Source organism: Bradysia coprophila, unplaced genomic scaffold (genome assembly GCF_014529535.1).
Source record: "Bradysia coprophila strain Holo2 unplaced genomic scaffold, BU_Bcop_v1 contig_732, whole genome shotgun sequence".
In the NCBI taxonomy this organism is placed as follows: domain Eukaryota; kingdom Metazoa; phylum Arthropoda; class Insecta; order Diptera; family Sciaridae; genus Bradysia; species Bradysia coprophila.
The window spans coordinates 4,178,981-4,199,317 of NW_023503972.1; the positions used below are offsets into that span (position 1 = coordinate 4,178,981).

General features: G+C 36.6%; 3 protein-coding genes and 1 long non-coding RNA gene across 6 annotated transcripts; 1 reads left to right on the forward strand and 3 right to left on the reverse strand.

The window, feature by feature from the left end:
* Nucleotides 1-1,138: 1,138 nt before the first annotated feature.
* LOC119084239 lies at nucleotides 1,139-4,583 on the reverse strand. 3 transcript variants are annotated; one of them, XM_037194137.1, is made up of 6 exons: nucleotides 4,321-4,583; nucleotides 3,710-4,123; nucleotides 3,527-3,602; nucleotides 3,276-3,440; nucleotides 2,516-3,102; nucleotides 1,139-2,081 (listed from the first exon to the last, which is right to left on the reverse strand). In XM_037194137.1, exons 1-6 carry the CDS (start codon nucleotides 4,321-4,323, stop codon nucleotides 1,497-1,499), a joined length of 1,830 nt encoding a protein of 609 aa, XP_037050032.1. In that variant the 5' UTR covers nucleotides 4,324-4,583; the 3' UTR covers nucleotides 1,139-1,496. The 3 variants fall into 3 exon arrangements, with proteins under 3 accessions (XP_037050032.1, XP_037050033.1, XP_037050034.1); XM_037194138.1 differs by lacking the exon at nucleotides 4,321-4,583 and having other exon boundaries at nucleotides 3,710-4,314; XM_037194139.1 differs by lacking the exon at nucleotides 1,139-2,081 and having other exon boundaries at nucleotides 2,344-3,102; nucleotides 4,321-4,580.
* A 1,666-nt stretch (nucleotides 4,584-6,249) lies between these two features.
* On the reverse strand, nucleotides 6,250-12,119 carry LOC119084240 (probable cyclin-dependent serine/threonine-protein kinase DDB_G0292550). The gene is made up of 4 exons (XM_037194140.1): nucleotides 11,255-12,119; nucleotides 8,161-9,114; nucleotides 7,980-8,100; nucleotides 6,250-7,914 (listed from the first exon to the last, which is right to left on the reverse strand). The coding sequence occupies exons 1-4, from the start codon at nucleotides 11,365-11,367 to the stop codon at nucleotides 6,379-6,381; spliced, it is 2,724 nt and encodes a 907-aa protein (XP_037050035.1). The 5' UTR covers nucleotides 11,368-12,119; the 3' UTR covers nucleotides 6,250-6,378.
* Nucleotides 12,120-15,618: 3,499 nt separating this feature from the next.
* LOC119084241 lies at nucleotides 15,619-20,246 on the reverse strand. Its single transcript, XM_037194141.1, has 3 exons — nucleotides 19,072-20,246; nucleotides 16,351-16,564; nucleotides 15,619-15,996 (listed from the first exon to the last, which is right to left on the reverse strand). Exons 1-3 carry the CDS (start codon nucleotides 19,274-19,276, stop codon nucleotides 15,849-15,851), a joined length of 567 nt encoding a protein of 188 aa, XP_037050036.1. The 5' UTR covers nucleotides 19,277-20,246; the 3' UTR covers nucleotides 15,619-15,848.
* Nucleotides 19,000-19,846, forward strand: LOC119084245. Its single transcript, XR_005089028.1, has 3 exons — nucleotides 19,000-19,084; nucleotides 19,159-19,296; nucleotides 19,716-19,846. It is a non-coding gene; the product is annotated as an uncharacterized LOC119084245 (long non-coding RNA).
* Nucleotides 20,247-20,337: the final 91 nt, after the last annotated feature.

Here is a 20,337-nt window from a genome sequence, read left to right on the forward strand (position 1 = left end):
ACAATTACAAAAATCTATTGAGAAAATATCAGTCAGTCAAGGGACCTGACCCACCCATAAGGTGGGGCCTAGTTCATAGTTACAGAGTAAATAGTGTCACCCTCACGCTTTATGTAACCGATGATGTAAAGGACGAATTCCATTTGACCTGTCACCAGAATATATTTTGTTCGGCATCAAAAATAAATATTTCGTTACTGGAAAATTGTTAAAAATATTATTTTCTAGAGTTCTTGACATAATCACAAACCAAACAAAAATAACTAAAAATAGAAATTGTTGCAGTTTCTGATAAAATAAATTAAAAGAATCGCCGTTCCTTACATAACGCATTGAGGAATCGAAGCATAACAACATTCACACATTCAACAAATGAAAGCTGTTTAAGTCAATTACATTTTTATTTGATGGACACAATATTATTGAACCTACCGCGGTTCGAAATTCACAAAAAAACACAAACATTTATTTATAAATCACCGTTCCGATTAGACGTGTTGTAAAAAAAACTGAGAATACGAAACGTCGCCATTATACTGTTGCTTCTAGTACAGTGCCCTTTTTCAGCTACGACATTTTTTACGTCACTCTTCTACTCTGAAAAATTGCGCGAAATTCAATTTCAGAGGTTTTATTTTAGAAAGAATTTCGATTTTGGGATTCAATTCAGGTCATCAAACGCAGTAAAATTGTTTTTCTACTGTTCCAATTTGAAGACGAAAATGTATTTATTGATTTAAAATCTGATCTGGATGATTCACAGAACGAAACAACTTTCTCGCTTGTTCGTGAGATAAATCATAGACGAATTGCTGTTCGATGAAACAGACACGGTCGATAATACAAGAAGTACGTGTCATGTATCTCACAAAAGAAATTCATTTGGACACCCGAGTAAAAAAAAAAGTTCTCAGAAAGCCAAAATCGATCGAATTCAGACTTCTCACTGTCTCAGTGAGGAAATTTTTTTATGAAGCTGAGGACTGAGAAGTCTGAATTCGTTCGATGTAGGCTTTTGAGAAGTCTCACTTACCGTTCTTTTACGGGGGCATAAAGTTGTTGAACCGTTCAATTTACGTTTCGTTTTTGCACAAATGGAAAGAAAGTTTAGATTTCTCATGAAAAGTCAGTAGTTCTTTGTTATATTTCATTTATTTGTATTAAAAAAAAATCCTAAATTCGTAAACGAATTCCGCCCATGGACGACTTCAAATTTACAATCTACAGAGAGAAGCTCCGATAGACTATTGGATCAGGGAACCATGGAAACCTGCCTAGTTCAGGAGAACCAGGGGATACGAATCTTATAACTAATCCTTAATGCTATTCCTTATCTCTAAAACTTAAACTAAAAATCTGAAATAAAGAAACAGAATTTCGTCGAAATATCAATCGGTTGAAGCTTAAACCAAGCTGAAATGAAAAACAAGATTTTAAAAGACCTGAAAAACCTGAAAATTAGTTAAAATGGAATTTAAAAAATAATTGCAGAAGGATTAGGAATTTTGACAGTAGGCATATCCTTCACTCGACACAAAGAATCCAATGACCTTAGAGCCAACAACCTGAAATTGGTGACTGTTGAATATGTTCGCCACGGGTGCTGCATCTTGAAATGTTGCGTCTATCTGAAATTTCTTAAAGGATTTTTCAAAATCATCTGTAGAAAAGTGAATTAATTCAATGGTGGAAGGTTCTGAATTAAAAGAATCAACGAAATCCTGTGCACAGTTCACGATCGCTTTGCGAGACTTTACGATTCGCTTTACGCGGTTTTTAACAACCGCTCCGATTCCGTCCACGCACCCCTTTCCATGGGACGTGGCGAAGAAATTCCAGATGATTTTGATTTTGAAATGAACTTCGAGCAACTTCAGCAAGGCACCAATAAATTTGTTCTTAAATTGATTATTCGGACCATCTGACCACACTTTCAAAACCTTCACCGTTGATGGAACTTTCGAGACGATGTCAAACAGATAGCATGCAATTTCATTCTTGGTATGTTTAAGGTTGTCTGAAGCAATCACAACGGGTTTCTGTTTTCCAGACAACATCAGACACGAAGTAAATAAACTTACCTAAAAGAAAGAAGGTTGAAAAGGAAAAGTTGGAAAAATGAAAATAACGTAAAATGAGTACAAAATAAGACGAGACAATGAATCAGACGAAACGAATAACACATTTAGACTAAACACATAACAAAATAAAACTATAATTCTACGATTGACAATACTGTTAGCTTAATTAATTAAAACAAAAAAATGAAAATGAAAGTCGTATACAGCTTTAGAATTGGAAAATTGTGTAAAACCTCCAGCGAATGTTTCAAAACAAAAAGACTCTAAAAATCAAAACACCTTTCGAGGTGTCATTATATTTGGTTCGTGTTTTCCTTAAATCTAGTCTTAGATTGCTGGCTACAGCATTATTTTTCTAGATTGCAAGTTGAATTTATCCTAATATTACGAACATAAAGGGACAACACAATTAAGGAAACATGATTATATCACACAGCTGCCTGGTTCCAATGAGCGCTCTGTACTTCGTCCTGAGCCTCACACACAAAGTTCTCAGCAAAATCGATTTGAAGCACGGCAACTTCATTATTTGATTGCTCCGCCTCGATCTTGTCTGCCTCGAAACTTGCTGCCTGTTGACGTTTAACATACGAATGTTTTTGGAAATCCGGTAGAATTCGACGGAAGTACTGCATCAAGTTTTCCAACGTTTCCTCTTGGACGACTTTTTGAAAACGGTTTGTGTCTGGGTTCTTCACCCATTTATTGAACGTGACGGAATCGCCTTTCTGTTTATCTGAATTCTTCATCGCCGTTGCCAATATGTCTTCAATGTTCGGACATGTCTTGCACTTCCGGAGGTAACACTCCTTCTTGGGATTGTTGCATAAAATTAGCCGTTCCAAGTCATTGCCATACTTCGGAAACTTTGGCATGAACCGGTTAATCGCTTCACAGCAAAGAATGAAATTTGAATGGTAAAAGCACCGGCACTGGTCAAGGGGTGTATCGTTCACCAGTTTCACGTGATCTGGACGCAGCGCACAAAATTTTGAGAATCGGATCGGGGGTTTCTCGTCGCCTGTGAACAAAGTTTCACATTTAAAATAGTCACACGTCGAGCAAAAATCTTTTGGGGAAGAGTCGAGTCGAGTTGCTTTATTTTTCACTGTGTGGAGCCCCAAAATTCTCAAAAAAAGAACATGCCGTTGCTGAGCGTCCAAGAAATAAAAAATATTTTCGTGACAAACTCACTGTTTTGAACAGCCTGTTCCAAAAACATCCTGTAGACATCAGACAACGTGTACAATAGGAACCGGATTTGTTTGAACTCTTTTGCGCCAGTCGACGGATCCTCAAATCTTTTACAATGCTTCACGTTCGGTGATATACGGCTGATATCATCTCGTTGGTAGAAAGCTTAAAACGATATTCGGAGAAAATTTTGAAAAATTTTGAGGATAAGAATTGATTGCTGCTGTCAATAGAAGGAAAAGCGAACTTACCATCGACTTCAGACACGATTGATGGTTTGATTGCTCTGGACCCTTTCCGCTTGTTCTCGCTTATTCCAACCATTTCCTATAAGAATACGACGATATTATTGCCACATGTGTTTAGTAAACACTGTTTACGCAGAGAAAATTTGACAGAAGAATCAAGCAATGTAGTTTACAATGTGGTTTTACCTTTACGTCGGACGGATCAAATGTTTTTAGAAATTTTGCAACAGCCTGTTTCGACTTCACCAATGTTGCGGGTGCTGCTCGCTTTAACTTTGCTACGGCTTTATTCAAAGCGCTGGCAGTTTTGTACTGACCATCTTCTTCTGTTTTGGGGTCTGATGACACGGTGCTGCCGTTGGCGGTACTTTCCGTTTTCTTCTTGCGCTCGCGATATTCTCGTTGTTTACGTTGACTGTACTGCCGGTTCTTTCGCTTAATGTCTTCTCTATCTTTTTTCGGAAGCTGTTCTACACCGACCTTCAGTTCCACTCGTTTGTTTTTTGCGTAGGCAGCATTTTTTCTTTTGAATTCATCGAAACCGCCATTTTCTTTCATTTTCTCCAAATAGCGTCTTTTTCGCTCGGCGCTCGTTAGTGGCTGAAATAATACATCCCGACGTAAGTGCACTGCACACAATTTCCATAGGAAAATCAAGAAAAGCTATCGAAATAAGAAACAGGAGCATCGGAAAATACACGAGGTTTGCACAATCAACAGTTGATTCGAAATCAAAATCGCCAGAACAATTCACTTTTCACAACACTATTTTCATAAAGCTTTATAAATTTACTTACCATCTTCAAAATGATCAATTTTTATACAATTCTTTAATCACGAAATTAATTTTTACTCAGCTAACTGAAAAGATTGAACAAAACAACCACCATTCGAGAGAAAAAAGATTCAATTTTTACTGACAAATAATTTTCTGTCATTGTACCCAAAAGTCAATGTGTCAAAACTTAGGTAGTCGTACTAGGTGTATCAACAGCAGAATTTACGCGGCAATTTTGAAATCGGTTCTCTTTCTATGTGGATTTGGCCAAAGAAAGTTTTACTTAAATTATTCAGAAAAAGAGCTAAACATTGAATGCTTTTGGACTGGTCCTCTTTAAAAATGCAGACTTAACACGTTCATACAATTGAGTTCCGAACGTTTTTTGAAGTATTTCTGCATTATATCATGCATCGAAATTTTGCATAATACTTTTTAATTCAGTAAAGTATTGTGAAAAATTAAGAAAATAAGCGAAGTCAGAAACCTTCTTCAACATGCGTGCAATTGCGCCATCTTTTTATTCAGTCGAAATTGCGAAAATTTACATGTGAAAGAATCGGGATATTTAGCAAAGATGTAAACAAAATGTCCTTCTTCGTTTGGCAAATGACCCTTCTCCATCGGGTTGTACATGCTATGAACACAAAATCAACTTTATAAAAAAAACTAAAAACATTTTTGTTATACTCTAGAATGATTTTTTGCTCATAATAATGCTCTAAATCGAAACAAAATCGTTGTTTGGAACTCAATTGGGTTTTTTCATATTATTCATTTACTTAACAGAACCATCTTCGCAAGTTCAATTTTCATTTTTTTTATGGGGGATTGTACCTATCGTAAATGACGAGCCCTTTTAATAGTAGATTACAGCAGAGCCTATGTAAATGAGTAATACATGTGTGCGATGTTTGCGGCGTGTGAGCCGAGGTGAACCGCCTAATTTCGCACACATGTATTACTCATTCACATAGGTTCTTCTGTACTGTTCTTTAATGTGTAGGCTTCCTGTGCGTTGTATTTACATTGTCTAAGATGAAAACTACGAAACAATTTTGCATAAAATAGCATTTCGGATAATTTCCACTTCTAAACATTCGGTTGTGCACGCCATTTCGGCGATATTTATTTGACTTCTTTGTTGTTGTCATTCTCAGTTTCAGTGCAAAATTTTTGATTTTGTTGTTTTAAACTATAAATTCAGTGTGATTTTAGTGTTTTCTTAATGTTATCGATGGCAGGTGTACCAAAAAATAGTTCTGCCTGTGTAGATTCTAATTTATATCGTGGTTTGTGTGAAGTGAAAACATAAACAAAATCATCGAAAAATTTCCGACCAGTGGATGTAAATGATCGCGCATAGCATGTAAATCATCGAAAAACCTAGCATGTAAGTTTCATTCTCATCACAGACAATGTAAATACAACGTACAGGATGCCTACACATAAAAATAATTAACGATTTCCGCAACCCTCCGGAAAAACCGCTAACTTTGGACCTGTTTTTTCCTGGCCATTACGAATCCAAAAGCGGTTTTCCGGGTCACTTTTTTGGCGTCATGTATTTCTGGAGCTATTCAAATTTTTCGTTTTACACAAAAACCGATTTTTCACCGCTGGAAAAAAATTGTTAGGAAACTACATTCCGTTGTCTGATTTCGGTAAAACCTTAGAGAGACCTGGAATCAACCTTCGTTTCTCGTCGGCTTTCAGACTTGCTGGTGGGAAAGACATCAAAGTGTATTTTTTACCGCCGTACTCAGCAACCATAGAAGCATATGTCGGTAAATATTTGGCTGAGTTAATCATCAGTCTGGAGAAGTACAATTTTGCAATCTATTACTTCGTTTTGATTGGCTTTCTGCAACCATTACTTTTATCTCATATCCGAATATGGTTGTTGAATATGGTCAAATTCAATCTAAGTAAAACCTATGCTGCACCATTTATGTAAAAAATAAAACATTTAATAATGAAATGTACAATGTTATCGCAACCTGAAAGGATTTACAATAATTTTATGGTGAGAGAGTTATATATGTTCGACATTGATACGCTGCAATGAGATTATAATTCACACGTAAACCTTAACACCGGCTTTATTGATGTAGTACTCAACAACGCCCTGTCCATTAGTGACGTACACATTTTGACTAGCATCATCATCACCACCGTACCTTCCACCACCACCACCACCTGCACCGTAGCTACTCTGGGAGTTGTAATTGATGTTATAATTTTGATTCCCAAATCTGTGGTTATTGGCCTGTTGATTTGTTGTGTATCTGTTCGATAATGGCTCGCTATTCGACTGTGCAAGACTGTACAACGGATTCGCATTAATATTGCTGTTGCTTTCGTATCGATTACCGTTGCTGGTTGCATCAAAGAGAATTCGATTAGTGTTCCCATTTAATTGCTGAATTTGTTCTAAGCGCTGCAATACACGCAATCCCGTCAATATTCTTCCGATTCGTGTACTGTCGGTGTCGAATTCTTTATTATCGAAAATTAAATTTCCCGTACCGGTTCGGTCGGGAAAAACCATTTTGATGCGATGATACGGCGGTGTATCGTTTATTTCGTTCAATGATTGATGAGGATCGTCGCCGTTGGCAGGAAAGAAATGTGAATCCGAGTCGGTTTGTTGAAATTTAATTTTCTTGGATGTACGGAATGCGTCGTTCGATGCTGGGAAAATAACATTTTCATTTTGTTTTCCGATGTCATTAGATGGGAATATGAAAAATGATTTTTTGCTCTCGTCGTTGACATCGTTTTCATCGAATTTTATTTGTTTCCCGTCACGATACACATTTTCATTTTCATCGGTAAATTTAATTGAATTTGAATTCGACGGTTCGTTCAGTGCTGATAAGATTGGCAACTTTCCATTCATGATTCTTGGTTCTACATCACTCAGTTCATCGGTACTGTTTCCACCGACCTTTTCGTTTGATTTACCATCTTCGTTTGCAATACCTATGTCCCCTTCTGTGACACTTCTCTTCGAAATTTTTCTCGAACTGAATCGGTTTCCGATGAATCCAGTCAACAGATTTCCTACCACACTACCAATATTCGCCGTCGATCCACCATTATTTTGAGCGAGTCCAGCCAGAAGGCTTATCGGTCCAATATTATTAGCATCACTTGCCTGAGTAGCCGACGCACCACCGTTAACTCCCGAAATTAAACTATTCAAAATTCCGGATGCTCCACCTCCGGAAGCATCACTAGCTGCACCACCACCAATCAGACTGAGAAGATCTGCGGCTCCATTTCCTCCACCAGTTCCTCCACCTACTAATCCAGCTAAATTGCTTAACAATCCTCCGTTCGATGCTAAATTGCTTAGATTGATGCCGTCACTTTGGTTGATAGCATCAGCCAAATTTTGGAGTGCAGCTAAGTTACCTAGACCCGATTGTTGCGGCGCAGCCTGTTGTTGATTGTAGTTTTGATTGTATTGATTATTCTGGTTCTGGTAGTGATTTTGCTGATTGTTGTGCTGATAGTTGTAGTTTGTGTCGTCACCAAAGGTAGCTCCACCGTTAAAGAATCTGAAGAAGCCACCACGGTGATTGTTCAAGTAATACAACAGATCGTCCTGCTCATTGGGGAGGCAAAATCAATAAAATGTTTTCGATTTCAACTACTGAAATGGGAATTTACCTCGTTTTTAGGACACTTCGGATATGCTCCGTTACATGTATGTTCGCCGGAGGAGTATCCCAGTAAGGCAGCTCGACCGTAAACTAAACCAGTTGACGATGAAGGGACTGCTGCTATGAGCCTAATTTGAAGTTAATTTCATTAAAATTTTCTGAGTGATGCGCGCACAGAAATTTCTTACCCAGAAAATATTGGCGATCCTAAGATCGATGAATACGAGCTCTGTTGTCGCTGGCTACCAAACATTTGACAAATCACTTTCGGAATGCATTGAAAATCGTCGTTTCTAGTGATTTCGTCGATAGCTTTGCCCAACTGTTCAATGGTACCAAATGGTCCTTGGCCACCTGGTGGTGGTCTTCCACCATTCGGCCGAATCGGACGATTGAATGAATCGAATTGTTGAGGCGGCCCATTCGGTGGTCCGCTAAAATAATTTGAATTCGATCCTCCATTAAAAAAGTCAGATGCTCCTTGTCCAATGTTCGAGATGAAATTCGAAATTGGATTCGATGTTGTCTGGTAATTGTTGAAATTTCCAGCATAGTTTTGTTGATAATGTCCGGACGGTTGTGGAATGTTGTTGACAGGTCCCAGTGGACGTTGAGGCCGTTGTGGTCGTTGGAATGGGCCAATTGGTCGTTGAGTTACTCTTTGAGGTGGTGGTGGATTCTGTAAATTCGGTTGGAATGCTTGCGATGGTTGATAGTAACTCGTAACGGGTCGTTTGTTATTGGCGAATGTTGATAATTGTGGGTCTTGATAAGCGAAATATTGTACGTCGTTGTTGCTGAATTGCTGCGGTTGATCCACATTGTAATACTCGCCCGTATTAAAAACGGAGTTGTCTTGTTGAACTTGCACGTTCAGAGGTTGGGAATTGGTTGATGGATTGTCATTGTTCGGAAATTGTAAGGTATTTCCGCCTTGGTATTGGCTATTCGAATTGAGGTCGTAATTGGTGTTTTGATTGTAGTTTGAGTTGTAATTTCCACTGTTTCCATTGTAATTTCCGCTGTTTCCGTTGTAGTTTAAATTGTTTCCGTCGTAGTTCCCATTGTAGTTCGCATTGTTGTCATAGTAGTTGGTGTTTTGATTGACATCAGATGGGAAGAATCCAGACTGAAGCTGACGGCTGTGATAATTAGAAATTGATTTAGTTCCATGAATTCAATTAGAGTTTAGATGATGGCACTTAGCAGACAGATTAGGACGTATTTCTAATACAAACAACGAATAATTGTTAAACTCGCCTCCCCGTCTCATGCTAAAAATTCTCATATATAAACTGGAAAGGTAGCTGTGTTAGGGATACAATTATTTTAAGCTTATGGATCATTCGTAAAGTATTGCCAGCGTAACGACTTTTTAGCCCCGTACGAAGTACTGGGGGCTTATAAGATTAATATGCCGTTTGTAACACGTCGAATTGGAAGCAGACAGTAAGGGCAAAGCATTTGGTTATGTTCATAGATGACGAATCCGCAATAAAAAAATGTCCGTCCGTCCGTCCGTGAGTAAATCACAACCTTTTTTCAAAATTCTTTTTTTTTCCCGATTGGTATCGACAAAAGTAAGGTCAAGTTCGAAAATGGGCATGGTAGGGTCGGCCCCTCCAGAGCTAGGGCCCTATAGGTGTTTTTCAGTCTTTCGACGATATCTACCGAAATACGCACGCAATAGCTGCTTGTGATATATCAAATGAAAGGTATTGACGAGTAGAACAAAGTTGCTGAACATTGTTTTTGGGTAAGATGCAACGTGGGCTTGTTGGGAGGGCTCAAAGGTCGTTACTCGGCCCTAAGTGTTTTTTCCACATAAATCGAGTAAATCTCATACGATTTTGCTAGTTTTAGTTTTTTATGGAAGGTAATTGAATACCGAAAAGAACGTGACGAAAAAAGTTTCAAATTAGGGCCCTTGGACTAAGGCCGCTACTCGGCCCTAAGTGTTTTTTGCACATAAATCGAGTAAATCTCATCCGATTTTTCTAGTTTTTGTTTCATTTGAGAGATAATTGAATGCCGAATAGAATGATGGCGAAAAAAGTTTCAAATTTGGGCCCTTTGACTAAGGCCGCTACTCGGCCCTAAGTGTTTTTTGCACATAAATCGAGTAAATCTCATCCGATTTTGCTAGATTTAGTTTTTTATGGAAGGTAATTGAATGCCGAATAGAATGGTGGCAAAAAAAGTTTTAAATTTGGGTCCTTGGACTAAGGCCGCTACTCGGCCCTAAGTGTTTTTTGCACATAAATCGAGTAAATCTCATCCGATTTTGCTATTTTTTGTTTCATTTGAGATATAATTGAATACCCAATGGAAAGTTGGCAAAAAATTTTGGGTTTCTAAAATAATGTCGTAAATTGTTGGTTTTATTTGAAAGGTACTTCGTACGGGCTTTCGTAATTGCGCTATGCGCAATTTAAAAAATGAACAGTTTCAGTAAATTTGACAATGCCCAACTTGACTTGCATTTTGGTAACAGACGCATTAGAGGGTTGTAGACGTATTAGGGTTCCGGGCTTATCAGGGCTACGGACGTATTATGGTTGCGGACGAAATAGGATTACGGGTTGTACGGGGCTAAGTCGCAGCAAACGCTCCGACTGTTCTGATGCCTTGTTACATCGCGTTCTGGTACATTTTTATCCATATCCTGAATCTGTTTTGTACACATGCAATACAGGTATTCAACGGATGAACTACAAGATTTAATTTTCAAATAGTACGAAAAGTACTAGATTCGTGTACATTATGAACGACACCTCATAAAGCTTAAGTACTAATTTTGAAAATACAGAGAAATATTGAAGTAATAGATTTTGTGTCTGCTTTAAACAAATGAAGTAACAGATTCAACGATTTTGTTATGATACTATTGCCAATTCTAAAATGTTAATTCATCAGAAAAAAAAACCTGTGAATTATTCAGCAAATCATTACATCGCATCAGTGAAATCAATTTTTTTTTGATCCTCCGTAATCAACAAAATTTCCATCTCAACTCATCTGAAATGATGTAAAAGATGTGATATCACATAAATACCTTTCACAATAAACGTTATATCACATGACTCTTTTCGCATTTAAAATGCAGTAAAACATATAAACAGAATTGCAACACCAGTGCGATTCGGGTGAGTTCATTAAAAACATTTTACGACCATACGACGAAAGAGATCGTAAAAAAATTCACCACCCTCTCCCGCCACCCTCGAATATACGGTGGAATCGCAACTCTCATTTCATAAATAATTTTATCATTTCATTTACCTTTGCACCGTTTTATTAGAATCGTCCTCGTACTTAATTGAATAAACACCGGCGAACGGCAGTCCTATTCCAGAGTAGAAAAATAACAGCCAACACTGTCGTACAATCAACATATTTTCATTAGTTTTGTTGAGCAATAAAATGCACACGATACAAGAGCATATTATTATTGGGTCTTTTGTTCTTCAGTCGGTGTCGAGCTGAACGTATTATATTACTTGAAACACACACAGCAGATATACATATAATTTAAGCTATCCCGAAAGTCAGTCTTCCTTTTCTTTTAAAACATTTCGTAAAATATGACAACCATAAACGTAAATTACATTTATTGCATTTTTACCAAAGTTCAACACGTTCTACCCGGGGTATTGTAGTGCTGCACAAAATCACAATTCAAACTCTAAATATATTTGAGATCTTCCATTGTCACAAAATTATAAAATTTATCGCGTATTCGTTTTCGCCGGTTTTGAATGACTTCATATACACTAAGTAATGCTCACTCACTCCGGTTATTACTACGATGATAGGGTGAAAATTTATTAAGTCACAACCGAAAAAAATTGTCACGAATTATTGCATTTAAGCGAATGAAGGAAGGAGCAACAATGTAATACGGTACAAGACGTCGTACATCTACTATATGTATCGGATGGGAATTACTTAATATCGAAGATAAACGTGCGAGGAATACAAAACGTTCTGTTTGATACAAGTCCGAATCACAAAATGAAAGTTCATTTCGTTCAAGTCTCTTTTTCAGAAAAATTTGTTTCATTTAACTTTTTTTTAGATGTGATTGCTCGATGGTGTGAGAGCATTGTAGGTGTTGTTTTGGAACTATAAAATTGAAAAGAAAAGTCAATACACTTTGTGAGGTAAGATGACGTTGAATTCGAATTGTATGAGTGATGTGTACATTGGGACATCACTCTGACGTCAATCAATTTTTGATTTTTACTTCACTTACTCACTCACAACAGTTACAACACAACTTACAGTTAAATAATTCTGCTAGCATCACCAGAAAAACCCAATAAAATGTTACGTCTCGCGACTGTTCCGTCTTGTCTTAAAGGTCAAACGGTAAGAATTTCCACATTATATCCAGCAAGAGTATTTAGCATATATTTCAACAAAATTTTACTTCTTGCACACCATCAGTCTTAATGACATATCGTTTGCATGTTAAGTGAAAGTGTTTTCTCTTACTGCAACCGTTGAGGTATGTAGTCATTGTTTACATTAGAATACATATTTGTCTCCATCTGTGTGGTTAAGCAGATTAGTGTTATTTTGTTGAATTTATAATTTCAATATTTTTAGCATTACCAACTGGTGCAATGAACTTCTTTTCTCGAAAACTTCATTCGATGCACGGTGGGGAACTGAACTGATTATTTACGTTATTGCCGGTTAACTTGAAATAGAGAGGGCGAGGTGATGTCATTTAAAAACTTGGATTAGAAAGGGTTTTTGGTAGTAAGTGTTCTCGTTCCTGGGAATACTTCTTCAGGTTAACGTTTCTGTTGTCGATGTCGCTGGAATATCAATTTAAAATTTGTCTTTCACAAATGGCAAGCATATAGGCAGTTTTGCAGTCGGATCTAGCACTTCATTTGATCCAAATATTTCTAAGAGATTCACGTCAAATCTTTTACTTCATTTTTCGAACAATATCAGGTTGCATTACACCACAAGTCACTAAAATTAATGTCGGATATATAGAATGAAGCTTTAAATTGTATCTACATACAGCACCGGGTTAGCGCATGAACGAATTGTTATTTATTTTACTGAGTTCTGGATTGCGGGACCGCCAAATTGAATTTTGATTTTTATCAAAATAATTGCAACAAGTTGCAAGCTCAACGATCTGGTGCATCGAAGAGATTTAGAGAAGTGGTTAAACATTAGGCCCACAGCACTGCTCCTGGCATGAATATAGAAGATATTCAAAGGCTGATGAAGTCACTGCAGGCACTGTATTTCGTTTGTAACGGCAATGAAGACTTGTATGAATTAGAATTAAACTTACAGTACAAGCAATCCTAAGTGGTGGCTCTTATCAATGAAAGCACAGAACAGGTATGGCCGATCGGCAAATTCACCTTAAACGCATTCATAAATTATGTCAAAATAATATGAAAATGAGTGCGTTTGAGTGCGTAAATCAAATTTTTATGTCCTCCGGGCGAACGATCGACCATACCTGTTTTACACTTTCATTGGCTCTTATTACTGAAGACTCCCAATTTGCCACTTGTCAATTCAGTGTTCATGCTAGGAGCAATGCTGTGTTAGACCCAAAAAACATTTAAACTGTCGGTGGTACTAAGTATGGTGCCGATACATATTGACTAAAAACCGAAAATTTCTCTGCTGTTTTTAAAATCTTGTGGAATTTATACCCGGTTTCATCAATGACTAAAAAAAACTAGGAAAATTGATGTACGCTAATGCTAGCACTGAGTGCGGATAGCCTAAATATTGTAAACTAATCGCACTTGTGTCTCATCTGGAATGAATGCATCAATTCATCTACGCTAAAAACTCCTCACGTTTTACCATTACCATCACAAATCTATAAAACTTCGTATTGCGACCATACAACACATTTAATATAATTCAGTGTGATTTTCTGCATTAATAAATACGAAAATATTTTTTGCAACCACTTACCTATACAACGTTTGTGGTTCGTACAACACAAACCGTAGGATGGCGAAAAGAAAGTGTTGTCATCAATTATTGTATTGAATAAATTAACTCAAATTACTTAAAATCGTGTTATTGTGTTATTTTTACTTTATGTAAGCAAAATGATTGCGTCATTTTACGATTCATTTAAATTTTTTGCTTACTCATACACGATTTTCTGCACACAAAAATAGAATTACGAGATGTTTCAATCCATTAATTTTGCTAAATGGAACGTGTTGTGTGGTCATCCACACTGTAGTGTACGGGAGTGGATTTTGAACGAAGAAGTGGTGAACAATAGATCAGTTTCAAATAACGGTTTCTTCTCTCAATATAGTGTCAAAAGAGTGGTCAATTTCACAAAGCTAACCTCAAACAATGACAGCTCCATATAACTTTTTGTGACATTGTGGTTAGCTTTGTGAAAATGACAGCTCATTTGACATCTCAAATGACATTGACAATAATCTATAGACTGTTATGATCAGAGCGAGAAAACCGAAGACTGGTTATTATAAATTGCCTTGGGGTACTTGTCAAAGTATTTGCTTCTTTTTCAACGTGGTACGTTGAGAGCGAGAGGACAGAAGACCAGTTTATTTTAATTTGCCATGGGGTACTTGTCAAAATATCTTCTTCTCTTTCATCATAACACTCTATATATGAAGAGATGGTATCACTTTGCAAAATTGTCAACTTCTATGAGATTTTGTTTATTTAAATAAAAACCAACTTGACGAAAATGACACATTTTTGTCAAGTTAAATTTTTGTTATAAAAATACCACATGTCCCAGATGTTGACAGCTCGAGAAGTGGTATATTGAGTTATGTCCTAAAAAGAAATGTGCGGTTTTTTTGCCCAGGTTTTATATGAGGAGGGTATGCTGATCGCTGTTGCTGTTATCACAAAAGTCCACAGAAGTTTGCTGTAATTTTCACACAAAATTGTAGAGCAATATCATTTCAGTTGAAATTTTGTATTGAAATGCACTTAGAGTTACCGATAGCCCAATGAAAGTAGATAAGTAGGTATGGCCAGTCCATACAAGTCGGAGAACATACGGATTTGCATAGCGCCACCTCAAACGAACTCATTTGTAGTGGAAATTTGCACTAGAAATGAGTTCGTTTGAGGTGGCGCCATGCAAATCCGTATGTGCTCCGGCTAGAACAAATTTGAACGTTTGGCCATACCTATCTATTTACTTTCATTGCCGATAGCCGCCATGTTTTTTTTTGCGATACGATCCCAGTGAAAAAATGGCTATCGACGTAACCTCCTCAAATACAACCTTGGTTTTTTATCAAGATCAGTCGATGTGTCAAAAATCATCCATCGAAACCATAACATCGAAAACAATTTATTCATTACTACAATAAACGGTAGCTCAAACACTAAATTTTGGTCGAAAACAGCCCTTTTTTCGCTTTTAAATAAAGATATTTCAAATCTAAAAAAAAGTTGAGGTTAGGGTCTCTATGGATGACATTGGATATTCTCGGTACCTGACTTATTTGACCCATTATCGTTCAAATTTTCATACAAATGTATTTTCACACATGGTAAGATCAGCCCTCTCTTCGTCTGACAGATGTGATTTATGGATGTACCTGAAAAGAGACCAGCCCTCTATCCGTCTACTTAAAAAAAAACTATTTCTTCTTAATTTGGTTTTTATTTGTCCAACTTAACATTTTATTGACCAGCTGCGCACACATACAATTTATGTTTCTTAAGAACTAATTCAACTAATTTAATTGACCCAAGCACAAAAAAAAAGATCTCGATGATTTTCCGCTTAAAAACACACTCAACATAATCGACTGACTAATTCACATCCAACGATCCACAGCCACCAGCATCACACATCGCAAATACAGTCAATTCAATCTCGCACAAATACTTTTTCGTCTCGGTCACATCGTAGTCGTTTGGCCAGCTTCTTGCATAGTGGAACATCACGAATGACATCGCCCAGAAATACGGACAACAGATACCATTGCTTCATTCCACTTGACTGGTTCTTGTAGTTGCTGTGTGTGTGTGTATGTGCCAGAAAAGAAAGACAAACGATAATAAACAGAAGAACAGAAGAAAGTGTTCACTTCCTCGACGTAATAAGATTGTGATGAAACTCTTTGCCATAACATATAAAAGCGAATGGGTAAAACCTCATTGGAATATTCAATTGAATTACAAATTGAACGAGTTTCTAAAGCACAAAAGCAGTCGAACATGTATGCACGTTATACATAATGTAATTATATTGACTAGGTCAGTGATTAGGTAATTGCTCATCAATTTCACTTAATGAACAATAAATGGCAAAATGTATCGTCAATTAGAGTAAAACACAAAGAGCGAATACAAATAACTTTTAACGTTACCGTAATATGTTGTTCCAATCGGGCTGTTCGCCATTGGTCCGATGACGGCCGGCATGGAATCGACAAGGTTCTTCCAAAACACAAGCTTTCGGTCCAAGTTCGGTTAGGATTTGCTTTTCTGCCGATGTTATATCGATTGCTTCTTTCGATATGTTGATGAAATCCGGATCGATTTGCCATTGTGTGGAACGACGGCTTCGTGATTGGTATGTTTCTGGATATATACGGCGAGAAGTTTGTGGCATAAATTAAAATGTAATTACGGGGTTGAATGTATCGGTAAGCTTATGATAGACAAATCTTTCTTAAATTAGTTTTCAGAAAAGTTATGTTTCTTGGATGGAGTTTCCATTTTTCTTTTCATTTTTCCGTCTTCTTGTTTGCTCGATTGCGAAAAATTGCAGTTTTAAGTTTACGACAAGAAAGCTTAGTGCACAAAGTGTTTTAAGACCAAACAGTATTTCTCATAACGAGATGGTGTAACGACAGAACTGCCAGAGGAGGCAGTCGCAGAGATTTTATTTTTTCATAGTATAAACTCACAAAAATAAAATCCATTTCTGGGATGGCTAGGTTGTCTGAGATGATGTAGGAAGTCTAGTTCAAACTTACATTTCCATTTCCATTTCAACTGGACAAGACACTTGATTTTGGAGTAAATCTGTTGATGTGAGGTCATTCACATCACGCATAATCGATAAAACTAATTGTACTTCGATGATCGAGATATTTCTTATAATGACGAGATGTCTGACAAAATCTAATTTTCCAATAGTTTTATCAAATATAAGTCACTTTAAATCAGGCGGCAAGGACTTCGCCAGCATAATTATCGAATCTAGTACTTCTTCCCTCGAAAAATTTTCAACAGATTTAAAGAAAATCTTTTGCTTTATTCTCTGTATTCTGTAAATGATTCAGTGAACGCGAAATGATAGCACGTTTTGCTTTTTCTATAATCTTCGATGAAAATTCTTCGTGAATATTTTCTGTACAGTTAGAGGCAGTGAAATTTCTGCATACATTTGCTTCAGCTGTTTTTCAGTTGATCCCTACAAACAATCAAAACTGTTTATATTGTTGTACGACTATCACACGAGTGGGTGTAGCAGCACCAACCGTATAATCAAGTATGAACAATTTTGATTATATGTGGAACGCTGAAGCAAGTCCATGCTGAAATTTCACTACAGCTGACTGTGTATACAGTCACATATTCGTAAAAGAATTTTTGGCTTTTTAAATTTATTGAAGCAAAAGGTTTTGAGGGTTTAAATAGAAGGTAATTTGGATTTAAGATCACTTGTTGCCAGGGACTATTTTTGGTATATTTATTTGCCAAAGTCTACCAATATTTCCAGATTTAATTTTAAAAAAATTGGTAAAATTTGAAAACTTTCGGTCAATTTGGCCAATTTTTCCAATTAAATTTACCAAACGTAGGACTTGCAATTAGCTGCATTATTATCATCTGTTTGTTCCTTAGTTTAGAAACTTTCTTGACATTCTCGATAAGTGAATAAATACAGATTGCAACAAGAACCAGACTGACCACAAAATGCTAGTTACCGAGGTCTCAAAACAAACTACCGACAAAAAACACTTAAAAGTTCAGTTTTTGTGTGAGGCGAAGTTTAGGACAAATTACACACTCAAATTTTACTTTTCATTTCAAGCTATACAAACAGACGTGGAAAGAAGTGTTTCAAAAGTTCAAATAGTTCAAAGTATGCGTACATTTTAATGATATTCTCTCGATTTATGTGTGTACTAAAACTTGACACTGTAAAAAGCCATTTCATACAAAATAGTACTCTGTTTGGTAGCTGGTGACTAAGATCACTTTTGCTTGAAGTGCGTTGATTTTAAAGACTTTCAACGCCATTTGTTTGAGAAATGAGCTCTGGTTGTGCTTTTTATGTATCAAAACGTGCGTTAAACTACGGCAGAGTAGACCCAGGCAGGAGTCATTCATTTTCCGAAAGTCAAAAAAGAGACCTAGCACCTAGCCATAAAATGAAGATGAATTCAAATGAAGGTCTCTACTCAAATCAAGTGCTACTGTCTGGTTTTACTCTGTCGTGGTTAAACTAATGAAGTAAAAGATTTTCCATCTAACAGTCAGCTATATAACAGAAGTATAGATTTAATGACACATATCGAAATACGATAGGCATGGCACTCAGGGGAATTTCTTGATGAAATGTGTATTCTCTCAATGTCAATTTCATTGCCGTCTTGTACCTACTTGAGAGTATAAAGTTGAAAATTTAATTCTCTCGTGTGTTGCTTGAAGGGAAGAGAATGTTTGTAACACAAATGGAACTGCATTAAGTGAGTCATTGACGAAATATATTCAAGGTCGATGCATACGCATATAGGAAATCATTAAATCATAGTGAAACGAAAGTGTAAAGCGCCTTTGTGTATGCATATGCTAATGCTATGCACTCATCTTACAATATTATTGCATTCACTCCACACCTCTGTATACGTCTTAAGTAGCACGTATATGCAGCAATTTAACCCAGATTATTTATCCGACGACTATTGATCTATCTCTCAAACGGAACCGGTTCGAACAAAAACAGCTTTAAGCGCGCTGATCACATAATTTCCGACAAGCAAGGTATGTGTTGCATAACGTACCATAAATATACAAACGGATATATAGTGAAAATGAATGGTTGCATAAAAGTGTAATTATCGTATAACACTTACGTGGACTGAGCGAGTAAGACAACTTTTTCACGAAATTCGATAATCGAACCGCCAATATAATGACCGGAAATCCAACCAATTGTACAGGTAGTTCGAAAATCGGCTCTTGCTGAGCGATTGCCTGTTTCGGTTCGTCGATGAGCAAAAGTGTTAGCAACATTGCAGCCATCGACATTGATGACAAAAACCACAGTTTCATTAACATGGTGAAATTGCCTCTCGTTTGTGAGTCGAAAATAATTTTCCCGTTTTGATTGAAATGAACTTTTTCGGCTTATATGTCCCGGTTATGTATCACTTTGGCTGCAACAGCGTTTGTGACTTTCGCACGTTAAATGTAATTTAAAACAATTTTTTTTAAAATGAAACGCATACAAACCACCAAATTAATTAAATTTTAACTTTTGATCTCGTTATTTGCATAACAAAGCACAGGTTTTATTACACATAAAACCGTATGTATATCACATTCGTAGGTACATTTATGTTCTCGCACAATGCAGTTATATATATGGTCAACTTTATAAAATAATTGTTTTATGTTTTTGTAATAACCGACGCGGCAAATCCTTCAATAATAAAATTGAAATCCAATCTAACCAGTCAGTCCGAAATGTTAATTTATTTTTTTCATTTAATTTTAGTTACAAACATATTGGTGTCACAGAGAGTGTGGTTCTCGTTTTACATATCAACAACCCCCCCGGTACACACTATAAATATTATGCGATGTTTATAGCGAGCACTAAGGTTTTTTTTTGTTATTTACTTTTCCCCGATATTTTAATTCCGATGAAACCAAAACAATGAACACAAAAATTTAATTTCAAAATTTCAATTTTGTCTCTTTTACCAGCGAGGTTTTTTTTCAAATCAATTTATTACTCTGATTAATCCAACAAAACTCGACCGAATGGCCTACAATTTACAATTACAGCTCTCCGAATATAAACAACAACAAGCTATGTATACAACGGTCGATCGAAGAGTTTCCGTTTTACAATTTTTTTTTCTTCCTCTGGTTGTGTATGCAGTGGTGTATCTTAAGATATGTACTGATTATGAAAAATAAAATAATGTCAGATGTGCGGTGTGTTGAGCACACGGCAAGTGAAAGTGTACCAAAGTTTTGAACATATTGAGTATATTGACGCTACAACGAGCATAATACAACTGTTGTTGGTTAAGTATTACAAAATCGTTTTTAATGTGTTGTTATCGTGCATATTGAATTTTGTAAAAATGCGATTTGAAGAGGAGTGTTGA

Coding starts and splice junctions, on each gene's coding strand:
- LOC119084240 (XM_037194140.1), bottom strand. CDS start 11,367: ATGTTGATTGTACGACAGTGTTGGCTGTTATTTTTCTACTCTGGAATA. Junction 8,101..8,160: donor GGATCGCCAATATTTTCTGG/GTAAGAAATTTC, acceptor ACTTCAAATTAG/GCTCATAGCAGCAGTCCCTT. Junction 7,915..7,979: donor CGAAGTGTCCTAAAAACGAG/GTAAATTCCCAT, acceptor CCCAATGAGCAG/GACGATCTGTTGTATTACTT.
- LOC119084241 (XM_037194141.1), bottom strand. CDS start 19,276: ATGTTAATGAAACTGTGGTTTTTGTCATCAATGTCGATGGCTGCAATG. Junction 16,565..19,071: donor GTCTTACTCGCTCAGTCCAC/GTAAGTGTTATA, acceptor GTATATATCCAG/AAACATACCAATCACGAAGC. Junction 15,997..16,350: donor GATTGGAACAACATATTACG/GTAACGTTAAAA, acceptor ACACACACACAG/CAACTACAAGAACCAGTCAA.
- LOC119084239 (XM_037194137.1), bottom strand. Junction 3,441..3,526: donor AATCGTGTCTGAAGTCGATG/GTAAGTTCGCTT, acceptor TATCGTTTTAAG/CTTTCTACCAACGAGATGAT. Junction 3,103..3,275: donor GGAACAGGCTGTTCAAAACA/GTGAGTTTGTCA, acceptor CTTTGTTCACAG/GCGACGAGAAACCCCCGATC.